The sequence below is a fragment of the Otolemur garnettii genome, unplaced genomic scaffold (genome assembly GCF_000181295.1).
Source record: "Otolemur garnettii isolate 467f Iridium unplaced genomic scaffold, OtoGar3 scaffold00007, whole genome shotgun sequence".
Lineage (NCBI taxonomy): Eukaryota > Metazoa > Chordata > Mammalia > Primates > Galagidae > Otolemur > Otolemur garnettii.
The window spans coordinates 10,615,227-10,640,262 of record NW_003852402.1 but is presented as its reverse complement, the minus strand read 5'-3'; the positions used below and the strand labels follow the sequence as shown (position 1 = coordinate 10,640,262).

Sequence of the window (25,036 nt, the reverse complement as noted above, 5' to 3'; positions counted from 1 at the left end):
GAGTCTCCTGCCTCAGCCTCCCAAGTAGCTGGGACCACAGGTGCCCACCACAACGCCCGGCTATTTTTTGGTTGCAGCCATCATTGTTGTTTGGCGGCCCAGGCTGGTTCAAACCCGCCACCTTAGGTGTATGTGGCTGGAGCCTTAGCCACTTGAGCCACAGGCGCCGAGCCCAGAATCTGCATTTAACAAGAGCCCTGTGTGGTTCATGAGCACATTCAGGTGTGCAAAGTGCTAGGCTACAAGGTGGGGAGAGTTCTAGAATATTTAGGTTAGAAAACTTCCAAAGATATGTCCCAGGGAGGAGCAAGGAACAGAAACCGACGAGGAGGGATGAAGGTGGCAAGGAAAGAAACGGCCACCCTAGAGTGCCAGGCTTGGGGGGCCTACCTGGCCTCCCTCCTTTACAGAAATGCAAACTGAGCCCTGCAGGGGATGGGACCTGCCCAGCTGTAAGGGTGACCTCGAGGCACTCAGTCATCCTCGGGCTTGATGAGGTGGCCGCTGAAGGTGATGTAGGTGTCGACGTCATCGCTGTAGACCGCATTCTCACGCTCACGCTTGAAGAGCCGCACCCAGACCCTGTCGCCAGGCAGCAGGGCCAGCATGACACTCTGGCTCTGCATGATGCTGCGGTCGCTGGGCTGCGCGTACAGGATGACGGCCGCCGCTTCGTTGTGCATGACGTGCACGTAGGTCTCCTTAAAGTTCCAGCTGTGCACGTTGAGGCTGAAGAAGTAGAGGCCGTGCAGGGGGGCGACAAAGTGGCCGGTGGCCATGTCGAAGTGCCTGTCAGGGTTCACGAAGACTGTATCGAAGATAAGCGGCTGGAAGCCCTCGCTGCTGTGCAGGGCCGTCTTGCGGCCCACGGAGAAGGCCGAGGAGCGCGTCTGGCACGGGGCACCCGGGCTGCCCGCCTGCCCCTTAGAGCCTTTGGTGCCCTGTGGGCCACGGTCCCCTCGGGAACCCTCCTTGCCCAGCTTCCCAGGTGCACCCAGTGGACCTCGGTCCCCTTTGTCACCTGTGAGGACAAGTAGGGGAGAAGTAAGCGTGGGCACCTGGGCTTGCACTAAGGAGGTACTGCCAGGCCCAGAGAAGAAGCTAGCATTTATTAAACACCTGCTGTATTCCAGACATTACCTCCCCGTGTGGCCCTCTAAGAAAACACTGTGACCATCTCTACTCCACAGAAAGACTTGCCCAGGGACACCCAGCTCAGGAGCAGAAGGGGCGGTGCTCAGCATCTGATCTGTCCCCAGAGCAAACTTGTTCCCCTCACCAGACAGGGAGGGTCTGACTGTGGTCCCTGGGTTAGGAGCCAGGCAGCCCTTGGTTGGTGGTCCTACCCTCTCCATGATCTAGGACATCTCATGGTTGGGGCCTTGGTTTTCTTGTCTATATTTTGAAGAGGACTGTGCCCACCTCACAGGAGTATTTGTGAGCCTCCCACAAGATGTCAGGTGGGAGAGCATTTTGCAAACTCTGCAAGCATGAGGCAGGACAGTTCACTCAACGTGGCCCAGCCATCTCAACTTGCCCCAGCGTCTGGCAGCATATGGTCCCCAGGCAGCCACAGCCCTGCATGGTCCCTAGACCAGGCTGGCCTTGAATATAAGAAAAGCAGGTGACCACCCATGTCTGGAGAGACCTGACCCCCACATAGCTCCCTGATGCCTGTCACAGTGCTGCAGCCATGCCTTTGTGTGGCCTAGAAGGCCCTGGGTTTCCCCAGGGTACCCAGGACAATGGATAGAGAAGGGGTAGAAAGGAGGTCACAGGCCTGTGGGGGCAAAAGCTGGAACAAAAGGGGCTGCAGAGTGGCCCTGCGAAGAGCTTAGGAACAAATCTTGGCTCTGTCCCTAATAGCCATGTGATTCTAGGAGAGTTCCTCAATGCTTAGAAACTCAGTTTCCCCATCTGCAAAGTGGGAGGCATAAGAAAGTGCACTCACAGGGCTGCCATGAGCAGAGAGAGAGGCTGAGGAGGCCAAAGGTCTGGCCACAGACATCAGTCCTTCCCAGGCCCCACAAGGGAAGATATTTCCTTCATGCCCAGTGTAGGAGTGCAGGGAACCAGCCCTCACCTGGACAGACCCCAGGGCTCCCTGCTCCTTGTCCCCTACCTCTGTGCCCACAAGACATTGGAGGGATCCATCTGAAACTTAGGTCCTATTCAAACCCACCCATGCTCCCCATCCCACTCAGAGGAGCCTGAGTCCTGACTGCAGCCAGTAGGGACCGGGCCCTGCATGAGTTGAGCCCTGTTATCTATCCAGCCCTGTTCCCAAGAACACTTCAGGCATCCCCTGCCCCTGCAGGAGCCCCAGGCTGGCCACCCCACTCAGTGTACAACCCTGAGCCCAGACCTGCACTCTCAGTGCCCCTCACCTGAGCACCTTGTCACTCCCCAAGGCATTTATTGCCATCAAACATTCCATCCCATTAACTTAGGGCAGGAATCCTCAAATTTTTTAAACAGGGGTCCAGTTCACTGTCCCTCAGACCATTGGAAGGCTGGACTGTGGGCCCTGGGACAAGTCGGCTGCTAAACAGGACAGGCAGCAGTGGCAAAAACACCCGGTGGGCTGGATAAATGGCCTAGGAGGGCTGCATGTGGCCTGCAGGCCGTATTTTGAGGACGCCTGACTTAGGGAATACATTTATTGCTCACTGTCTACCCCCCATGAGGAAGGACGCTCCTGGCAGTGGGCATTTTTGTCTAGATGGTTCCCATGCCACCCTCTGTGTTCAGAACAGTCCTGGCACACAGTGGAGACTCAGTACAGGCATGACAGAGAAGGTCTGGGACAGTTCTCTGTTGTGGCTCCTCCCTGCCCCCACCAGGCTCAGGATGGGTACTCACCTTTCAGGATGGTGATGTTAATGTAGGGCCTGACCTCAGGCAAGATGTACGGGAGGGCAGAGGAAGAGGCTGGGGACACATCTGCAGCATCAGCAGGGGCCAGGGAGTCACAGCACCGTTGGCAGCCCCTCTGGGAGGTGGAGGCTACAACCTCCCCAGAGGTGGGCTCCTCTGTGGGGACCCCAAACACCAAGAGAGGGAGCAGGAGGGCAGCCCAGAGAGGACCCTGGGTGGCTATCCCCATGGTGACCTGAAACAAGAAAGGAGGGATAGAAACTACATTTCACTCAATACTGTGCCAATGCCCAGGGTAGCTGCCAGCTCCCTCAGCAAACACATTCCTGACATAACTTGGGAGGGAATGTTATTGCCCCAGTTAACAGACAAGAAGACTGAGGCCTGTGCAGGAAAGCAGGTTCCCATTAAAGGACTTGTGGCAAGGTAGACCTAGACGTCGAGTCTCCAGCACCTTCAGCTTCTGTCAACCATGTCGCAGAGCCACAGCAAAGAGACGCAGGTCCCAGGAAAAGATTCCCCAGCTGCCCATCCGTGAGTGGCAACCGCTCAAATGCTTTTCTCATCCTTGGGCCTCTTTCTGACTTATGTTCTTGGCATTGCCATACACATGCCATACATACACATGCTCTGTCTGGGCAGCATGACAGAGTTAGTGGACACAGGGACAAATGCAAAGGATTCTCTGCAGGCTTGTTCTCATGCGGCTGGGCCTACACTCTAGAAACGACCATCATGGTTCTGACAAGAGACATAGGAGGGTTCATTTATTCTAGCAGATGGGAAGCAACGTTCATGAGAGAAAATGAACAGGGTTATTCATAGCGAGGGTATGGCTGTGTCACTGAGAAATCGGGAGTGGGTGTGCTGAGTAGTGGACTGTAGGCTGTTACTAGCCCCTACTTAGCCTTTGCACAAAGTAGAAGGCCACCCCTCTGAATGGACAAATTAGAAACACAAAAGAAGTCCCCTTTGGAGGAATGCAAGGCTGAGAGTGTAGAGCTTGGAAGGGCTGGTACTAGCCCCCTACACCCCTCAGCACCTTTGTGCAGTCAACACCCTATACAACCTCAGCTGAAGCCCTGCCAGGAAGGCTCCAGACAGAGTTAACTCATTGGAAGGTGGTTATGTCAATCATCATAGACCTGCCAATCAGCTGCTGAGGTGGTAAATTGAAATTAAGGGGCAGGACTAGGAAGTCTGGAAAATTCAAGGATCAGAAGTCCCAGAGTTTGTGAGGATCTGTCTTAGGCCTTGGCCAAGAGAGGGTCAGGAAGTAGCCTGGACACCAGGCCCTGGAGACAGGCCCGAGGCTGAGTGGGCAGGAAGCCAAGCAAAGAACCTTTGAGGTGGTGACAAACTTTGGAGGCTGGCGGTGAGTTATCGCAGAATCAGAAACTCCGCTTTTGAAACCAGACTGGTTTTTACACATCTGGCGTTTCTTTGTTTATTTCCTTTTTGTTCTCCTTTAACATTTAGTACAATTCAAAAATATTTTTTCTGTGGTTAATACGCGTAGAAAAGGTAAAATTATTACTTTGTAAAATGCCATCCTTTCTCACTGAGCACGGCAGTAAGAGCTGGGTTTTGAAGGTGCAGAGGCACTGTCCCCCTCCTCCCTACTCCCCAGTTCTGTAGTAACAGCAGGAGGTGGGGGGGGCAGGCAGTCTGCAGAGCCACCCCCTTCCCAAGCTCCTCTCTGCCCACCCTGGTTGAGTTTCCTGGTTCTGCCCCACAAGGCAGGTTGCATCCTCAGGGGGCCTCACCTTCTCTCTCTGACATTATCATTCTTGCCTTTTAATTGGAAATTACAGATCCCAGTGGTTTTGAGAAGGGCACAGCTCCGTTCTTTTTCCTGGCCATATATGTGACCTCATGAGAAAAGCTGAGGTTTTCGAAGGGAGGTCCCAGAGTAGTTTACAAGCTGTGTGGCCTATGAGTAGTGGCTTAACCTCGCTGGGCTTCCCACTCCTTGACACTGAGAGGAGAGGACATCTTTGCCTCTTTTCCAGTTTATTCGAGGGTAATTCAATCCAGGAAAAATGCCTGACTTGTAAAAGACTTCTAAAATGTCTGTTCTGACCTCTTCCCTCTGCCTGCCTGGGATGGGAAGAAACAGAACTTCTCCCAGAGGATTGGCGGGATTGTTGGCATTTCTGTTTCCTATTGGCCCAGCCAGATGGGAGTCCAAAGCTCTGAGACACAGACCTGTGCCCTGAGGAGCAGGAAGCAGGAAGCCTTTAACAAGAGGAATGAATAATAACCACAGCTAGGATCAGTGACTAGCCCCAGGGGAGGGAGCCAGGCAGGGACCAAGTGTGGGGGCCCATGCCAAAAGCAGGGGAACTTTTGGGGTCCCTGCTGCTTTCACTGAGGATTTGAGACCTCTTTGAGGGAGAGGGGTGGCAGGGTGTCCCTTCTTATTCCAGAAGAGCTGAACAGAGTTGGCATGTATCCAGACATGAGCTAGGAACAAGGGAGGGCAGTCCTGAGCCCTGGGCAGGGGGTATGGGGAGGGGAGAGCCTAGAGAGACTGGCAGGTCAGAGGAAGAGAGCAGGGCCTGAGATTTGTCCAGGAAGTGAGGAGAGAGGAAAGGAGTCCCAGGCTCTGACCTCAGGCCCCAAACTGAGGAGTCTTGGGTCACTCACCCTGTGTCCTGCGGCCTCCCACGGTGGCTCACAGACCCTGAGCCACTGCACAGCCTCTGGCTCCTTGGCCCATGTCAGCAATACTAACTGATTGTTGGCCCAGACCCCCAGGCCCAGCTGAGAAAGGAGGGAGAACGGGATACCGGGAGGCAGGGCCGAGGGCGGAGGGAGCTGAGCTGGCCTCCCGCGCCCCTCCCCCTGCTCCCTCCTCCAGCTCTGGGCTCTGCAGAGATAAAGGGAACCAGGATTTCCTCTGCTTAACTCTTTGGTGGTCCAGTGGGGTCTTGCTTGATTCAGAGCCCTAGAAAGTCACAGCAGAAAGGGTCTGAGGCCCCCTCATGTGTGGACTGGGAACTGGACCTGGGGGGGGGGGCAGGAGCCCTAAGTGGCCCATTTGCTCTGAGTCACAGCTGCAGTGCAGGCCACTGCCAGCACCACTGCCCCAGGCTCAAATCTTGGCCCCCGCTACCCACTAGAGAGTGACTTGGCAGTCACTTCACCTCTCACACCCTAGGTGTCCAGCACTCTAGTCCCTGGTCCCCCCTGCTCAGAGCATGTTTGCTGAGGGAATGAGCAGGCATGATGTCTCATGTACCGTGTAAGGATGGCACCAGGTCAGTCACCCATGTCCAAGTGTATTGAAGTCTGCTTCCTCTACCTGGAACTCTGCCAGTGTTACTAGTTCATCCTCATGGTCTGCTAGAACCCAAGAATCATAGGAAGGCAACCTGTATGCCCCTGTGTCTAGGCAGGTCCTGCCTTCTGGCTAGGCTGGGAAGTCTGGGAAAGGCTGCAGCCCTGGCTTCCTGGGACCAGAGACCCTTATGCAAAGACATGTCCCTCCGCCACCCTCCCCTCTACATTTGCTAAGACTTAATGCCTGGGCCAAGTCTCTCTAAGGCAGTGGTTCTCAACCTCCCTAATGCCGTGGCCCTTTAATACAGTTCCTTTGGGTCTCAACCCACAGGTTGAGAACTGCTGCTCTAAGGGCTTTCTGTCCCATAGGGTGTTCCTATCCATTATTTCCTACCCCAGCCTCAGGACAGCTGGGAGAGGGAGCTACATGCAGTCATGCAGCTGAAGTGACTTGTCCAAGGTCACACAACTAGTGCAGGAGAGCCACCCTACAGAAGGGAAGGCTCTCTAACCCACTAGGGTGCCCACAAGGACACCCTGGAGCATGGGGGTAGGGCAAAGGCTTCTGTTCTGGGCCTGCACTCCAGGAGGAGGGAGGCACGGGTGTGCTGAGACCAGGGAGGGATGGATGTTTTTAAGTCCAGGGCTTTGGGTGCTAAACCCAGTCACCACTCACAGGTGGGCAAAGTGTCCTTGACCAGGGCTCATTTCTAGGCTTCAGTTCCCTATTGGTTTGGGGATAATCAAACAGCAGAATATCCTGGAAGATCCTTAGAGATGATCTAATCCTATTCCTTAATCTAACCAGCAGAAACACTGTAGTCCAGGGAGGACAAGTCTTTGGCCCAGGGTCACATTGCACACTGCAATCAAAGCTGGGATCAGAGCCCAACCCTCCTGACTACTAGACTTGTGCTGTTTCCCTTCCAAACTGACTTGGGGTCATCCGGGTTTATTCAGGGGCCCAAGGGACCCCCAAAGGAAGGCAGACTGAACGACTGAGGCTCCTGGGAACACCAGCAGGGTGCACTTGCCCTGCTTCCTACACAGCCCTGCCTCCTATGTCACCCTGCCCCAAGCAGCATTCCCAGGGCACAGAGCCAGGGATGTGGAGGGAGGGAGCCAAGGGGAGCCACCCTGCCTGCCGCCACCAAGGGGAAAGGGCTGAGTCAGCAGCACTGGGTGGGAGACTGCTTCTGGCTGTCCCTGAACCCTGGGGCTTAGAAAGACTGATCTTGTGAGGAAAGGGAGATGGAGAGAGATGGACAGGAATGGGAAGAAGCAAGCTGAGGACATAGGAACAGTTTTGTCAAGAGCCAATTTTGTGCCCACACTGTGCACCATTTCACACTCAGCAACCCCTCTGAAGGGAAGCCTGTTTATTTCACTGAATGGGTAAGGAGGCTGAGGTCTGGAAAGGCAGGTGACTGGCCAGGTTCTGGGGCCAGCTCCTTTGGCTCCCAGTCATTCGATGCCCCGGAGAAGGGTCCCCAGGTCCAGAGCAGCTGGCTAGGGGCAGAATAGATATGAAAGTAGAACTCTGGAATATTACACTTCAGTATTTTTCCTCCTGCTCTCTTTTGCCAAGCCAGAAAATCCCTCCATTTATGGGTCATCTTTTGTCTCCGAGCCATTTGAGGATCTTTTCAGCTGGTCAGATACCCTGGAGGCAGAGCTCCAGCCCTAGGGCAGAAAAACCTGGTTATGACTCAGTTCTATCTTCTCCTAGCTGTGTGACCTTGGGTGAGTTTTCTTAAGTCTCTAAGCCTTGGCGTCCCTGGGCCAGATGGACATGAGGAAGCCAGGACCATCAGAGCCGCCTGGTGGAACCTCCAGTGGGAGTGCTCCCAACTGGCCACCCCTCAGTGCTGCTCCCTGGTTAAACCCTGCATATGCTGAGGATGTGTGCCCACTCTCCTTGTGCACACCCTGGTTGGAAGCCTGGGACTCAGGACAATAGCAATGCCAGGAGGAGGAGCAGCAGCTGGCCAGGGATGCCTCACATCACCCTATCATAACTCTTCTCAGCAAAGGTATAACCCCAAAGCAGAAGGCCTGAGCCCTTGTCACCAAGGCCAGAAACCTAGGGTACACAAGCAGCACTTCTCCAGCCACCCTCCATCCTGCTCCCACTCCCAGAAGATAGCTTTGACTCCCACCAGGCCCTGTTCTGAGGGGTTTCCAGGTCTTATCTAATCCTTCCACAGTGTTCTGAGGCAGACACAATATTATTACATTTTACAGACGAGGAAAATGAGGCAAACTCTGCCTGAGAGCTAGTCCCCTGGCCACCGTTCTGTACTACGGGGCCACATTACAGCCCAGGGCCAGGAGGTGTAAAAACAGGCACATTTCAGCGCTTACAAAGCACCCAGTGCTTCACGCATTTAACAAACAAAATGTGTGCCTGTCTATAATATGTATGATTCCTGGAGTCGGCTAGGTAAATTGTGAAAGACAAGTCACAAATCTAATTGTTCCAGCGGTTATCAATTTAAACAAAGGAGAATGTGAGCGCCACCTGCTGGGAAGAGTCTGTGCCTGCCCCCAGCCGACCCGCACCCACCCGGCGCCCCCAGTCCCACCCCCTTAGTGAACATTCTCTCACTCCTCCCCCCAAATCCAGCACTCTTTGCAAAAGGGGCAGGGGGTCCAAAAGGATCCTCCCGCTCCCGGGCAGCTCCCCCGGCTTCCTCTAGCGCAGAGAACTCTAAACCTGGTTCAACCGACCCCTCATCCCCACCCCAACTAGCCCAGTGCCCCTGGGTGAACTTCTCTGGATTCAGTTTCTCCGTCTGATCCCACTGGTGTTAGGCTAAGTTGGGTGAGTGCAATCACATTTTACACGAGGATTAAACTGAATCCCAAAAGACCTAGAGAAGACAAGCGTAGCGTAGCTCTGCACTCCGTCGAGGACCCTATTCTTTGGGCCTGCAACTGTCTCCTTCCCCAAAGTCTATTAGTGTCAGTGCCAGCATGATAGAGTGAGCGGCCAGCACCACTCTCCTCACTGCAAAAGTAAGAGGGAGCCCCAACCATCTCCACCCGCGGTGGCCTCAAACACTTGGAAGACTGCTGCCGCCCGCAGCACCCTTAACACAGCCCAGGACCCAGCCAAGTGAGACCCACGCCGCGGGAATAGCAGCCGCGCGAAGACTGGGATCAGGTCCCCAGGCCTACACTGGAGGAGGGAGGAGCCACAGTCGTGCCAGGGAGGGGCCTTTCGCTTTCGGACCCCGCTGAGGCGGAGCAGATTGGAATACGGCCGAGTCTGCCCGAGTATTGCCGAATATAGCCGAGCAGAGCCGAATAAGCCCGAGAGGATCCGACTGTGGCCGCATAGAACCGAGTCCGGCGCGCCAAGAGCAGCTGCTGGGCTCGCGCCGCTCGCGGAGGGGGCAAGGCCCGAAGGTTCCGCGGCGCCTCCTGCCGGGCACAGAGAGCACAGACCTCGCTGGAGCCACCAGTTTCCTGGCCTGGCTCCCTAGTCCTGAGACAGTTATGGGAGATGGATGTTGAGCCCATTTTACAGATGAGAAAACTGAGGCTCAGAGAGATTCTGAGACTAGCCCAAAGGCACCCAACTAAGAAGTGGTAGAGCTAGGGTTCCAAAATTATTGTGGCCCAAAAGCTCACCTGCCACTGCCTCCCACATAAGCAAGCATTGTGTGTTTTATTGTCTCCTAACAGGTGCCATTCAGATGAGCAGGTGTAAGGTCCCAGCCAGAGCACAGAGATGACCTGTGGTCTCACAGAGACTAACCGAGCTCTGGAGCATGGTGACCCAGTGTGCAGAGCCAGCCGTTCCATGTGCAATTTTGACATACTTGCTGGCCATTAAAGCCATTAGGTCGAAGGGCTGAGAGGTCATGTCCTCTTCCTTCTGCAGGGCCCACCTCCATCCCAAGGCTGAATTTCCCCACCTCTAACAAAATGATGGTAGAGAAAATGGGCTCTGGGAAGGCCACCACCCAAGGTATCAAGGACCCTGGACAACAGAGTGTGCCCTGGGCATTTTCTCTGAGCCTATGAGAAGGTGAAGGCTGGCCTCCCACACACATGTGCACGTGTGTGTATGGGCCTTCATCTGCTAGGCAGGCCTGTGCCAAGGCCATGAAACTTGCTGGGGGGTGGCAGAGCCTCTGGAAAGCAACTGAGGTCTTCATGGGACTGGGCTGACTCTGCCTGTTGAGTCTTCCCTGAGGACCTTGTCTGCCATGGCCAGTTCCCTCACCAGTGGCCTCAGAGCTCTCCTCCCTCCCAGCATCACTCCTGTCCACTCAGCTCACATTTTCGTAGTTTTTAAGAATCATGGGCACTGGCCCAGGGGCTGAGAAAACAGTATTTTGGGTCCTGCACCTGCCACTGTAACCCTGGGCAGTCCCATAATCATCCTGGGAATGCTGTCTTCAGATGTAATGTGAGTATCAGAGCTGTTGTCGGGACCTGGAAGGTCTCATACCTCGCATGTGGACAAACTCTGGTTCTCCCTTTGCACTTGGCTAGACCCTAATTCCTCCTAGGAAGGCTTCCTCCCACCTACAGATAGATTCTCGCTTCCATAAAAGCTCTTCTTGGGTCTGTTTAACACAAGGTACTTACTACTTATGGCGCAGCAGGCACAGTTATAAGCAGTTTATAAATTTTTTTTTTTTGAAGACAGAGTCTCACCCTGTTGCCCTCAGTAGAATACTGTGGCGTCACAGCTCACAGCAACCTCCAACACTTGGGCTTAAGCAATTCCCTTGTCTTAGCCTCCCAAGTAGCTGGGACTACAGGTGCCCACCACAACGCCTGGCTATTTTTTTGTTGCAAATTCTCATTGCTGTTTTATCTGGCTGGGGCTGGGTTCAAACCTGCCATCCTAGGTATATGGAGTGGGTGCCCTACTGACTGAGCTACAGGCACTGCCCTAGCAGTTTGCAAATTTAAACCTCCTAACAATAGGGGCAAATGCTCTTGTCCTCAGCTCAAAGAGGCGGAAACTGAGGCACAGAGAGATTAATTAACTGGCTCAAAGTCAAACAGCTACTGAACAATGAGCCAGGATTCAAACCTAACCTAGGCAGTCCTAGAATCTGCCTGCCTCGGAACTGCCATCTGTACCTCTTACCTGCGCTGTCACTTTCTTGACTTCTAGAACAGCAGTTCTCAACCTGTGGGTCGTGACCCACAGGAACTGTATTAAAGGGCCGTAGCATTAGGAAGGTTAAGAACCGCTGTTCTAGAAGATAGGCCTTGTACTTTACTTCCCTACCCTCAGTTCTGTGCAGCTGGCAGCTACCCAGCAAGTGTGGAATAAAGGAATGAAAGAGTTAATTCAGCAGGTCCTCCTCCCCCTCCCAGGAGGGGCTGTTACATCTGATTTGCAGGTGGGGGGTTGTGTTTTTTGAGGGCAGCTTAACAAAGTACCACAAACTGAGTGACTTAAACAGCTGAAACTTATCCTGACAGCTCTGGAGGCTGAAGTCTAAGATCAAGGCCTCAGCAGGGTTGCTTCCTCCTGAGGGCTATGAGGGAAGGACCTGTTCCAGAACTCTCTCCTGGCTTCTACTTGTTTTCTGGCAATCCTTGGCATCTCTGCCTGGCGTCCTTGGCTTGCAAAAGCATTGCTCTGATCTTCACCTTCACGTTCACATGATATCTCCCTCTGTGCCTGTCTATGTCCAAATCTCCCCTTTTTAAAGGACACTAGTCATGTTGGACTAGGGGCTGTCTCTACTCTGGTATGACCTCATCTTGACTACCTACATCTGCAATGACCTGATTTCTAAATAAGATCATATTCCCAGGTACTTAGAGTTAGAACTTCAACCTATGAATGGGGGTGGGGTGGGGAGGCAAAATTCAGCCCTTAAGAGGAATTAGCACCCTGTCCCTGAATGGTACCTCATTGCTACCTTCTCCCTTCACTCCCTGGATCCCTCTATGCTCAGGATCTTAACACCTGCAGGTCCCTATGCCTGGTACTGCAGCCCCACCAACCCCCATTATGTTCTCCCAGAGCACACTGCACCTCCTCTCCAGTGAGCTCAGCAAATAGTAACACATTCACCAAACACTATGAGCACGGGAACAGTGTTATTGCCTCCACTGTACCCACAGCCAGTGGCAGAGCTGTGCATGGAGCTGGTGCTCAGAAAAGCCTTTGTTAATGAAATGAAGCGCGCCCAGAGAGGAGAAACAAATCGTCCAAGACCACAAAGTAGGCTTGTGGCAGGGCCTGGGTCTCCTGACATGGGGTCCCATGATGTTTAGGGGATGCATTTCCCCTTCGCCTTCCAGCAGACTCACTGCAATTCCCACCAGGGCCTACCATTGACAGGGATGATGGCCTTGCACAACTCTAGGCCAGTGCCTCCTGCATTATAGCCTGGGGTTCTTGCTGCATTTCTTCTGTCTGGAGTCCTGTGGAGCCCAGGCTGTCACCTCCCTTGGACACTGGCTTCCATCTCCCCACCCCTTCTAGGTGAAGAGGATCACAAAGATCTGGGGGCCTTCGCTTTCCCTGCTCCAGGCCCTGCAGCCTCCCAGCTCCTTCCTGATAATGCCATGTTAACACACAGTCCTGGTCCAGAGCCTGGTGGCCATGCACTGTTGCCTGGCAACCACCTCTGAGAGACAAGTTCAAGGTAAGGACTTGGGTCTGAGCAACCAACTTCGATGGCTAAAGAAGAGGAGTTAGACAAGGTAGGTTGTTATCACCCCTCCCTCCCTGCTGAAGCTCACAACCACAGAGCCTTCCTCACCCTACAGCCCCCGAGGCACTCCTAACTCACAGATTCTAGCCCTGAACCCCAATACAAGCTCCATCAGCTCTCCATCCTCCCACTTTCATTTACTCAGAACCATCTCATTGCACAATTTCAAAGGAGGCTGGAGTCACAGTGTGACGAGTATCCCTGAAATTGTGAAATGCAGCGGCCCCCTTTGTTCATTCATTCCAGATACTCATCAGAAGAGCTCACGTCAGTACAGCTGGGCCCTAGAATCAGAGGCATCAGGCATAGGACCTGCCCTAGGAGGGACAAGGCTATCAGACATACATGTGGGGGGGACAAAGACATCTATACATGTTTGTCCATGTGAGCATGGCGAGGCAGAGACACCCAGTGTGGCAGGGGAGCCAGGGCTGTAAGAGCCCATGGAGGGACCCTGGCCCAGGAAGCCACTCCCATATCATACTCAGGCACCACCAGTTCCTCTGCTCCCGGCCCATGTACCCCCTGCCACGTGTGATGCCCCAGTGTACATTCATTCATGGAAATGGCTGAGATGTCCTGAGCTCCTCCTGTGCACCCTGCACTGTGCTCACACAAACCTTCACACACATGATCACACCCAGCAAAGGCAGCCCCACTCAGTGAGCCTTCCACACACCCAGACTGCTGTGCTGCTGCCTGGCCCACCTCCTCAGGCTGTAGATGGGCTACCATCCCTACCCAACTGGCTGGGCCAGACTCTCCATCTCAGTGCCCTACCTTTTTTCTGGCAGGGAGTATAGGCACATGACCCATGTCTAGCCAATCATGGCACTTGATTGTCTTATCTTTAGTGATTGGCCCAAGAGACTGTTATGTGATGGAGTTGGAGCCAATCTGCTTTCTTCCATAAGACTTGATATTTAGATTATAGGGAAGAAGGAATGTACTGCTTTGGATCAAGATCTGTAAGGATGTAGGTCTAGGCCTGTCAAGGGTATCTTCCATGCCCCCTGAAGGTCCTAGACTCTGGGAGGCCACACATGAAGAGGCCAGGGTGTACGGAGCCACACACACCTGCACATTCATACCCATCTGTACCCACAGCATCTGGAGGAGGGATTGGCCCAGGACACATGTTGTCATGGTTCACCATCTTTATTAATAAGAGCTAGGGGAAGAAGCAGCAAAGGATTTCCTAATGGCCTCCCAGCTATGCTTGCAGGACATTGCTCACCTGCCCCAGGAGCCAAGAAGACAGGGTCACCCAGAGAAGGTGTCCCTCTCCCTTAGATCCTCCCCCGGAGAACCCAGAGCTGGGCCTCTAGACCTCTGTCTCCATGGAATATCTGGTTTTGTGAACATCCTTCCCCTGCCCCTTTGCCTCTAATACCAACACCCCATTTCTCATGGTCTGCAGTGCCCACACCCCAAGGACTGGAGACAGAGGCCACGTGATGAATGGGGAGGGTGGACGGAGCCCGGGGGTGGGGAGAGCACCCATTGCAGTGAGCCTGACAATGTACCTAGCATGACTCATTTGTCTCAAGTCCCAGGAGGCAGACAAGCTGAAACAACCACCTCCATCTTATGATGGGAGGCCAAGGTTAGCCACAGGCCCTGAGACAGGTGCTTTCCCTGAGGACCTGCCCTCTGTGGGGTGTTGGGGGTGGAGGGCTGGAAGGGGGATGTCTTTGGGAAGTCCAGGCCCAGCCTTGGACAGTAGCTGCTTCCTATGGTCCCACTCCAGCCCCACCTTGTCTCTATTCCTCTATTCCACTTGCAACCCCCAGAAATATAGAGGATGGAGGGCCTGTTCTTCCACCTGTGAGGAGAATCACCACTCCTTCCAACGTGGCCTCTATCAAGGCCTGAACACTTCTTTCTGGCGCTCTCAGGTTTTCAAGGGGCTGGTGCCTGTGCATTTTCTCACCCACTCCATTGCACAGTCTTCCCTTGGTGTTAGTCTAGCCAGGCACTGGTGACTTTGGTTCATAGATGCTGCAACTGCACTCAGCCCATAGGGACTGAAGACAGAGCCAAGAAACAGGTCTGTCATCATCCTCCCTCCTGCTTCTTTTCCCTCTCTTCCTCTTCCTCCTCCTCATCTTCCTCCCCCCCTCCTTCCTTCTACACAGTGCTATTCAGACCCTCTGCTTTTTTATGCGTGGGTTGGGTCTCTGCCTGCATCTCCAAAATGGTAAGAGATAGGTCTCAAGGAGATAAACAGGGCAGGTCCCTCTATGAGGAGGCTCCTCGAAGCCTTCAAAGACCCGGGGATTCCCCCACCCCAACATCAGCCACAAGACCCAAACAAACTGCCTTAAGGATCAGGGGGCTGATGTCAACAGGGCCCCAAGCCAGGCTCTGGGTGGCCAAGGCTTATTCAGTTTGGGGTTCCTCTTTAAGAAAAGGAATACAAAATGACAAGAACAAAATTAGATGCAGGGCCTCAAAAGGGCCCAGGGAGTAAGGGCCCTTGAAGCTGGACATAATTGGCTTTCTAGAAAATTCAGCTCTTCCTACGTCCAGGAGCACAGGAGCTCCAGCTCTGACCATCTGGGCCAAAAAGGCCTGGAGGTCACTGAGCATCCAGCAGAGGACAACTAGAGAGGAGAGCAGGTGGCCTGAGGTGGCACAGCTGGTGGGGCTGCGCTGACCTGCAGCCTGAGTCCTTCTACTCCTCCTCCTACCAGGCTAGACTTTCTTCCACTGGGCATCCAGCCCAGCCTCCAGCATCTCCCATGTCCCCAATCCTGAGCCAAGGAAATCCAGGCCTTTGTTTATCCCCAAGGGCCAAGATTTAGGCTTGTGCCCCAGGATGCACCATCTCTGAGAGGAAGGCCGGTCTGCTCTCAGCCTTTAATCTAGGCCCTGCTCAGCAAGGTCAGCCCAGTAGCAATGACCACCAGACCTCTTGCCTGACAAGAATTCATCCAGGCTGATCATGCCTATCCCTGAGTCACAGAGGAGGAAATGAGGTCCAGAGAGGAGAAGTGACCTACCCGAGGTCACACAGCAAGTCCTATAGCAAGTCCTGCAGCAGGGGGAGAACATCCCATCGTGGGTCTCCAGCACCTCGCGCAGCCTGCCCCAGCCACACCCACGGCCTCTGCTTCTTCCTTGGGCCACACTGGCCCTCCCCTGCCCCTACAGGTAGCTAATGTGCAGCTTGCTGGGCTTCTCCCCAGCTGAGGGCTCCTGGGGCAGGAACTGCCGCTCCTTGCCAGTAGCTCTGCTGGGCGGCCGCTCCTGCCCACTGGTGCCAGGCTGTGTGATCTGGCTGACCCGGCTATTCCTCTCCTTCCCCTTCCCTTGCATCCCACTCTCCTCCCCATCCTCATCCTCCTCCTCCTCCTCCGTCTTCTCTGGAGGCCCCGCAGTGGGCTCCTGGCTGCGTACGCGGCGGGAAGGCCGTAGCAAGATCCTGCGGAAGCCCTGCTTGAAGCGGTAGGAGAGGAAGCCGTAAAGGATGGGGTTGGCACAGCTATTGGCATAAGGCAGTGCCACCACGAGGAAGTAGAGGCCGAAGAAGGCGGGCTCCTCGGGCAGCGGGCACACCACGTTGACAATGTTGAGCACATAGAAGGGCATCCAGCAGAGGACGAAGAGTGCCACCACGGCCACCACCATGCGTGTGACCCTGCGCTCAGAGTGCCGTCGCCGCTGGCATGAGGGTGCCCACACCCGCCGCCCCGCAGAGCGCACCTTCACCACAATGAGCAGGTAGCAGAGGCAGATGACCAGCAGCGGCCCAAAGAAGCCCAGTGCGGCTGTGTAGATGATGAAGCCAGTTCTCCAGGCTGCTGCTGGCTCAGGCCACTGCATGTGACAGGTGCTCATGCCACGGGGTACACCCGAGAAGACCACCACGGGCAGCACCACCACAGCTGAGGCCACCCAGACGGCCGCACTGACTGTGCGGGCCACAGGCGCTGTGCGCCAACGAGCTGAGCGGGTGGGGTGCACCACGGCCAGGTAGCGGTCCACGCTCATGACGGTGAGACAGAAGATGCTTGTGAACTGGTTGATACCATCCACAGCCATAACCAGGCGGCACATGAGGGAGCCAAAGGGCCAGTAGGACAGAGCATTCTGGGCAGCCAGGAAGGGCAGTCCCAGCATGAAGAGCTCATCAGCCAGCGCCAGGTTGAGGATGTAGACATTGGTGACCGACGGGCTGGCCGTGTGCCGCAGGACCACGTAGATGACCAGTGAGTTGCCCAGCAGGCCCACTACACACACCACCAGGTAGACCAGTGGGATCAAAATGCCACTGACGGCCAGCCCTGCTGGGCTCAGGCCTGCCGACACGTTTCCCAGGGTGGCATTCAGGGGCCAAGCCAAGGAGTCATTCTCAGGTTCTGAGGTCATGGGCACCGATGAAGGAGAGCCAGAGGTATCCATGGCCGAATATGGTCAGCAGTCAGCCACTAGCCTGGGGAAGGGAGGACACAGCCCAGTCACAACAGAGGATGGCTTTCTCTGTGCTGCCCCTCCCCCATCTCACTGAACTTGGAGACCTACTGTACCCCAGATCAGGCTTGGTATGCCCCCATTCAGTTCCTCTGCACAGCCTAGCAAGACTAGGGGATGCTGTCCGCATTTCTCAGATGTGGAAACTGCATCTCAGGGAGGTGAAATGACCACTGTATCATGTAGCAAGAGTGTGATGTGGGACAGGAAGTTATATTTGTTCATAAAGTAATACCTGCCCTTTCTACGTATCATGCCTCAGCAGGCAGAGCCCCACTACATGGACTGCACTGCCCACCAGCAGGCCTCAGCCTCATAGGTCCTTAACTTGGAACCCAGGTGCCTAGAGGAACTTCAGAGGACCGTGAAACTCTAGGAGAACATTACGGTGTCTGTGTCATTTCTGGGCTGAGCTCAGAGCTTGTATCAGATTTAAAATAGAGTTAAGAACCCCAGGCTCAGGGGGTCCCCTCCTCCAGGAGGGAGAGCCCTCAGGAACCCCCTCAGCCTTAGGAATCCTACTATACCCTCCCAAAGGCCCTGTTTAGGAATGTTGGCTATGAACCTAGATTGGGGCAGGGGGCAACTGTGCCAGGTTCTAAGCTGAGCTGGCGACATGCTTAGCTCATTTTGTGTCCTAGGAGGGAGGTGCTACTCTCATCCTACTGCATAGCAACAAAGGGGAGGCCATACGCTCTGGTCACACATCTAGGAAGGGGCAAATCTGAGATGACCCTTAATGACCATTCCCTGCCTCCCCACCAGTTCCTTAAGGGTGGCAAACTGAGGCCAGGCCTAGGAAGGCATTCACTCAGGAGCCCAGCTGGAGCCAGCCCCACTTCTCCCTGGGCTTTTGCGCTGTTAGGATCATAGACCCAAAGCCTCACACTCTTAGATACAGAGAAACAGAATTTTAAGTTGTTAGAACAGTCAGAATCTCAGCGTCAGATTTTTAGACTCAGTGTCCTTGAATCAGAGAAGGTTAGAATTCTAAAATGCGGGAAGCAGTCCTTCTTAGACCCAGAATTGTGGAACCTGGGACCTTAGAATCCTGCTTCTTTCCTCAGCCAGGGACCCACGACACCCTCCAGCTTGCCTTGTCCGACCCTGTGCTATGTGCAGATTCTCTATACAACATCCTGGGGCTTGAGGATAGGGGGCAGGGAGAAGCTTCAGGCTCCAGAGAGGGGCAGGGAGCTGGACAGCTATCCCCGGGGAAGCCCTAGAGAGAGCTCTGACTCCAGCCCACCCCCATCCCCTGCCCTGCACACATGTGTGCATCCACACGCACAAGCATGCATGCCGACATACACACAGCCCTGGCAGGAACACAACGTACCCGGCCAGTCCCTCCTTTGTACCAAAGCTTGAAATGGCCCCTCCCAGAACCCCTGACACCCGTGGAAGACTCCCGGCCTCCGCCCTCCTCTCAGCCTGTCTTTCCTGCCAGGGTCTTAGAAGCCAGGATGCCCAGCACAGGGGAATTACAGCTTTCCACGCGCTTAAGCCAGACCTGCAATTTAGGTGCCGTCTTTTCTTTAAGGAGCTGGAATCCTGTGCATAATCTAGTTCATCCTCGGGAAGGAGGGACTTTTCCTCCCTGTCTGGTTTATCTTTGGCACAAGCTTGCCTGAAAGCTGGGGGCGGACTCCTCAGAGGACTGTACTGGCAGGGACAGAGCACAGAGAGGGTAAGTGGCTTCCCTGAGCCCCACAGCAATTACAGCCGGGCCCTCAGGGATGCCAGTCACCCCCAACAGCTCTCCATTTGCCTGTCTCTCACCCCCTGGAATGCTGGCTCTTGGAAGCAGGGACCCTGAATGATCTATTTCTTTAACCCCAGCACCTAGCATGCCACACATAACACCTGTAAATGTGACCAACCAACCAGATCAGAGAGTAGAGCTCCAAGGTGGGACATGGTTCCAAGGTGGAGGCTTCAAACTCACTATGAAAATCCCCACAGAGCGCAGGAGGGTTTTAGAGAGAAGGAAGTTGCTGCTCAGAGAGGTTAAGTAACTTGCACAAGGTCACCCAGCTGGGGAGTGGGAAGGTAGAATTTGAACCCTGTTCTGTCTACTCCTAAACCATTGGTTTCTCCTAACCATGCTGGCTTCTTCACAGGCCCCAGGCTGAGAGGAACCAGGGCCTGGGACCGCCCTGACGATGCAGGCTGAGGGCTCCTGGCAGTCTTTGCATCTGCTTGTCCTTCACCCAGAGAGCCTTGGCTCACACTGGTCAATGCCGACTGATGCACTCCTGCTCTCAGCCTGGGGTCGGCCCAAGAACATACCCTACGATTTGCCACAGAGCAAGGATGCCACATTGCTATGTGACCTTGGACAAGTCAATTCTTCCCCCATGGACCTCAGTTTCTTCCTGTTAAAATGATGACCAGCGTACTCACCTCCAGGGGCGTTGTAAAGGTTAATGGGAGTGTGCTGAGCACCCCGGCCCAGTGTGGAGGGGGAGCTCGGGAGAGCTGCCATGTGAGCTGAGGCCAAATGCTGTGATGCATCTGGTTTCTTCCAGCTCTGACATTCTGCTGTTCTGCGATTCCAAGATTCTCAGATTAATACCCCTGCCCCTGCAGCCCTCCAAGAAAAAGAAGGCCTCCTCCTTCCTCCCTGGGACTTCTCACCTGCTGCTAGCCCCCAGCCCCAGCCTCCCAAGTTCATGATGGGCAGAGGAGGGGCTTCAGCACCCCACCCTCCAGGACCCCACCCGGGCCCCAGCCGCCTTACCTGCCCATAGGGTGAGGGTTCCCCTCCTTGCCGCCAGGGTGGTTACCATTCTGTTGTCCCCCTCCCTGCCCAGAACCCAGGTGCTCCCAGAGCACCCCTAGCCAGGGTACCCACATGGCACCCATTTCTAGACCGCTTGTGGGCTAAGGCCCCTCCCAGGCCTTTGGCGGCCACGTCTGCCCACAGCGCCTCTCCCATCTGGTCTCTGGCCTTGACTTCCCAGCGGTGCCTGATGCATCATCCCCCATCTCCAGAACACATCCTGAGGGGCAGGGACACAGATAGGGGCTCTGCAGTCAGGGTCCCCGAAGGGGAGGGGGTTGGGGGAGAAGCTTCCCAAGGTGAAGAAGAAAAGAGGAGAACAGGGGTCGTAGAACCCAATAGGAGTAGAGGGGAAAGGGGGTTGTTCTGAGGTGGGGGAGGGAGAGAGAAAGAAAGAAGGAGAGAGGAGACGGTGAGTGGGTGGCAAGGCAGAATGAGGGGGAGTGAGAGAGATGCTGACAGGGAGAGGACAAGGAGGAGGAAAAAGGAGAGAGAGGAAGAGATGCAGAGAGGCAGGGATGGAGAGCGAGAGGGAGGAAGGAGAATGAGGGGGTGGCAAGGAGAGTGACAGAGAGGGACTGTGCCACAGATGGTGACACGGAGCCAGCGAAGGAGGGGGTGCATGGGAGAGGCGGGAGGAGGGGCCAAGGGCCAGAGGGCCGAGAGCAGGTGCAGCGGTGAGGGGATGAAGGTTGGGAAGGAGGCCGGGAGAGGGAGCAGGAGGAGGGCAGACCCTGTTACCGAGGAGATTTCAGCCACCCACGTTGGCCTTGGCTCCCGCAGGGAGTTGGAGATAAGAATGTGGTGCTCAGGGTCCGCCAGCCCCTTAGCCTGAGCTCCCCCAGGCCACCACAGCATATGTCCCCCAGGCGACAGCTGTGTCCCCGGGCCAGGTGGGGTGTGGGTTAGCCAGTGCTGACAGGAGAGCTGAGAGCACAGGCGAGCAGTGGGCTGGGAGTCCACAGTCCTGCCCTGCAGCCAGGCTCGCCTGTGTGACACTGGCCATGGGGGAGGCCAGATGGGGGTCATTAGTCCTAGGATTGTTGAATGTGGAGAGGGCCAGGGAGGGTGAGGAGCAGAAGGACAGGGTAAAAAATAAACATTTTAGGCTTTGAGGGCTGAGAGTCAAAATTTAAGACATTATGCAGTGAGGGAAAAAAAATCTCCACTGCTTTTAACTGACAAAATTCAAAGTATAAGAATAATTGAGTACAATGTTTTGTGATACAGATCTGTGCACGAGAAGAATAGAATTCTCTTGGGGGATGACATTTTGGTTAATTAAAATTCAGGGTTAGTGTTTCCTACCATCAAATCAATTGCAAATGGTCATCTATAAAAACCGTTCTCAGCTTGTAGGCTGTTGAAAAATAACCAGTGGGCCCTATCTGCCTACCTGCATCTGAGACACCCTGCCCTGGGGCCTGACCACAGGCCTGGCTGCCTTTGGATGCCGTGTCCCGGCCTGTACTGACCCCCGTCTCAGGAGGGCAAAGGAAACAGCAGTCAGAGAAGAGAGGGAAAACGAAATGAGTCTTTGCTAAAAGCACCTGCTATGTGCCAGGCACCAACTAGGCCCCTTTCCTTAGTTGGCCATTCCTTGGGATCAGGGCTAGACTTACTTTGTCACCAGGTACCCAGGGCTGTCACATAGCAGGCCCTCAGAGAACTAGGAATTGAATTGTCCTGGGGCTGCCACTCTGGCTGCAGCAGCACACAGTAGGACCTCACTGCCACCCCAAACCCACCTGATCTCTCCACCTGCCCTATGCCCCAGCAAAGCCTCCCTCCAGGCCTCTGTCTCCCCTATGTATGAGTTCATGAGCTGTAGCTGGGCTCTGAGGAGGGAGCACCAGCCCCAGCTCCACCCCCACCCCAGTCAAGCAGTGTTACTTTGTGAACCCCTCTCCAAACTGCAGTTTTCTTCTTCAGGTACCCACATTACCACGTAGCCCCAGGGGTCCTTCTGCTAAAGGTTAAATGAAGGAATGCTTGTCAGCTGGTCCCGCCTCCCCCTACCAAGCCTCGCTGCCTCTACCTGGAGTTCTGGCCTCTAACCCATCCATTCCATCCCCTGGAGTTCAGGATGTTCGCTCCAAAATATTCCATTTTGGCAAATCTTTTTTTTTAAACTAAAGGCACTTGGACAACATTGGGGCATAAGAAGGATTCTCTGACCTTCCCTTTTCCTCCTGAAAGCAGGAGGTAGAATGCCAAGTGGAGGAAGAAAGACATGCTCATTACCAAAGGCAGGGATTAAGGCCAAGATAGACCTGTACAAACAAGCTTTTTGAACTCACCTTTTTGGTTACACAATCATCATTCTTTGTTCAACTCAGTATATAAACACATAAGCCTAGTCAGTTCTTTGGGACTTTGTTGTAGTTCGTTGAGAGGTGGAAGTGTCCCGTGTACATCTAAATAAATTTGTATGTTTTTTTCCTGTTAGTCTGTCTTGTGTCAGTTTAATTCTTAGGTCCAGCCGGAAATACTAAGAGGGTAGAGGACAAAACTTTGCCTCCCCTACAGCTCTTGTCATTCTCCTGCATCCACCCTCACCTCCTACTCAGCAGGGAGCATGAGTCTGTTACAAATGGAAGCCCCAACAGTTGCCTTCTTGAGACCCTCCAATGGCCACTTACTCTCATCAAGTAAAATTCACAGTCCCTGCCGTGGTCTAAGGGCCCTAGATAGGGTCTGTCTCTGCTTGTATCTCCTCCCACTTGCCCCTTCCTCTCGGTCTAAAGCATCTTGATGTCTGAGCATCACCGGTGCCCCATGGCCTTTGCACAGGCTGCTCTCCCTCTCTTCACCTCCAACAGGTTTAAGCATCACCTGCCCTGAGCAGCCTTCTCAGAAACTCTCATTCTCTGATGCTCCCTCCTTTGGGCTTCCTTTTTATCTGTAATGCGATTGTTTTTAATTTGCTTTTATTTTGTCAAATTACTGTTTTCAAATGAATTTTAGTTGTCGAGACAGAGTCTTGCTCTGTCACCGGGGCTAGTGTGCTGTGGCATCAGCCTGGCTCACAGCAACCTCAGACTCCTGGGCTCAAGTCATCCTCCTGCCTCAGCCTCCCAAGTAGCTACAGGCACCCGCCATAATGCCTGGCTACCTTTTCTGTTTTTTAGGAAAGGTGGGGTCTCATTCTTACTTAGGGTGGTATAGAACTTCTGAGCGCAAGGGATCCACCCAACTCAGCCTCCCAGAGTGCTAGGATTACAGTCATGAGCCAGCCTGCAAATAAATTTAAAAACCAATATAGTCCCGTCTTATTCTGGGGATATGTTCCAAGACCTCCAATGGATGCCTGAAACCACAGATAGTGCCAAACCCTAAATATATATATGAACTATATTTTCCCCTATGAGGTACAACACACCTATGATAACATTTAATTTATAAATTAGGGACAGTAAGAGATTGACAACAATAACTAATAATAAAATAGAACAATTATAATAACATACTGCAATAAAAGTTATGGGAATGTGGTGCCCCCCTCCCAAAATAGCATAATATCTTTGGACTATGATTGACCTCAGGTAACTAAAACCACAGAAAGAGAAATTGCAGATAAGAGGGGACAACTGTAGTGATTAAAAATGTCTGTGACATAGGTCGGCGCCCGTAGCTCAGTGGGTAGGGAGCCAGCCATATGCACCAGACAGGTGGATTTGAACCCGGCCCAGGCCTACTAAACAACAATGATGCCTGCAACAAAAAAACATAGCTGGGCGTTGTGCTGGGCACCTGCAGTCCCAGCTACTTGGGAGGCTGAGGCAAGAGAATCACTTAAGCCCAAGAGTTTGAGGTTGCTGCGAGTTGCAACGCCAAGGCACTCTACTGAGGGTCACAGAGTAAGACTCTCTCTCACAAAGAAAAGAACAGAAGTCCGTTCTTGCCACTGGTTGGCCAGGACCCACCAGGTCCCTGGCCCTTGGCTCATCTAGCTATTTTTCCTGACTGCTATGGGGTTATCTTGCTCAGGAACAATTGCTCTTAAGTGCCTGAGGGCCATTTACTTTAGCAGAAGGGAGAAGAGAGAGAGAGATAGTCTTTGAGGGTGAAGAAGTCTTAGAAGAATAAGTCTTAGCAGTCTTCAGCAAAGCTTAGTAATCTTCAGCAGATAGATGCAGCGCTGGTGTTCTGCAAGCAGAAGAAGCGACAGAGTCAGAGTAAGCGAGTCTATGATAGAAAGAGCTCACTCCCGACTGCCAGCTCCTCCAGCCTAATATAGAGCTGATCTCATGACTCTTAACACCACAGGTGTAGAGACTGCCAATTCACTACTGCTCTCCTCTTGCGAGCTCTCATGCTTGTTAAGAGAACTAAATCCCTCCCCATGCCCTTTTCACCAAGGTGTTCCATTATCGAGCTATACAGGTGTTTCTTGTAACTCTCACTCCTCCTAGCCATAGGCTATATGGGCTGCTACAGTCTCTAACAGCAAAAATGGCAGTCTTCTCGCCTGGTCCTGCTGCCCTCCTTGTGCCAGGAGCAATCCCACCCTCTTAGCTATTTCTCCTAGTTTGCCTCCTTGCTAAATATCGTGTTTATTTTTCTATCTCTTGATTCCTCAATGTTATCCATTATCTACTGCAGTGATTTATTTTTCAACCAGTAAGCTGTGTTCCACTGGTGTGCCACAAGAGGATCTTTTTAAAGAGCAGTAATTAAATTAATTTTGAAAGACATTCAAAGCATAGTAAGTACATCCATTTCTTTACTCTTTTTTTTTCGATCAATATAATTTAAGTGCGCCGTGGAAGCTTGACTATAGGTTCAAGTACACCTTGAGATAAAAAAGGTTGAAAAACACTGATCTACTGACTTGCTGTTTTTTTTTTTTTTTGAGACGGAGCCTCAAGCTGTCCCCCTGGGTAGAGTGCTGTGGCATCACAGCTCACAG

The 25,036-nt window shown here is 53.6% G+C and overlaps 2 protein-coding genes across 2 annotated transcripts; both read right to left on the bottom strand.

Moving 5' to 3' along the window:
• Positions 1-433: 433 nt before the first annotated feature.
• On the bottom strand, positions 434-5,581 carry C1QTNF6 (C1q and TNF related 6). Its single transcript, XM_012801127.2, has 3 exons — positions 5,527-5,581; positions 2,863-3,112; positions 434-1,021 (listed from the first exon to the last, which is right to left on the bottom strand). Exons 2-3 carry the CDS (start codon positions 3,104-3,106, stop codon positions 474-476), a joined length of 792 nt encoding a protein of 263 aa, XP_012656581.1. The 5' UTR covers positions 3,107-3,112; positions 5,527-5,581; the 3' UTR covers positions 434-473.
• A 10,372-nt stretch (positions 5,582-15,953) lies between these two features.
• SSTR3 (somatostatin receptor 3) lies at positions 15,954-18,878 on the bottom strand. The gene is made up of 2 exons (XM_003783236.1): positions 18,853-18,878; positions 15,954-17,301 (listed from the first exon to the last, which is right to left on the bottom strand). The coding sequence occupies exon 2, from the start codon at positions 17,268-17,270 to the stop codon at positions 16,014-16,016; it is 1,257 nt and encodes a 418-aa protein (XP_003783284.1). The 5' UTR covers positions 17,271-17,301; positions 18,853-18,878; the 3' UTR covers positions 15,954-16,013.
• Positions 18,879-25,036: the final 6,158 nt, after the last annotated feature.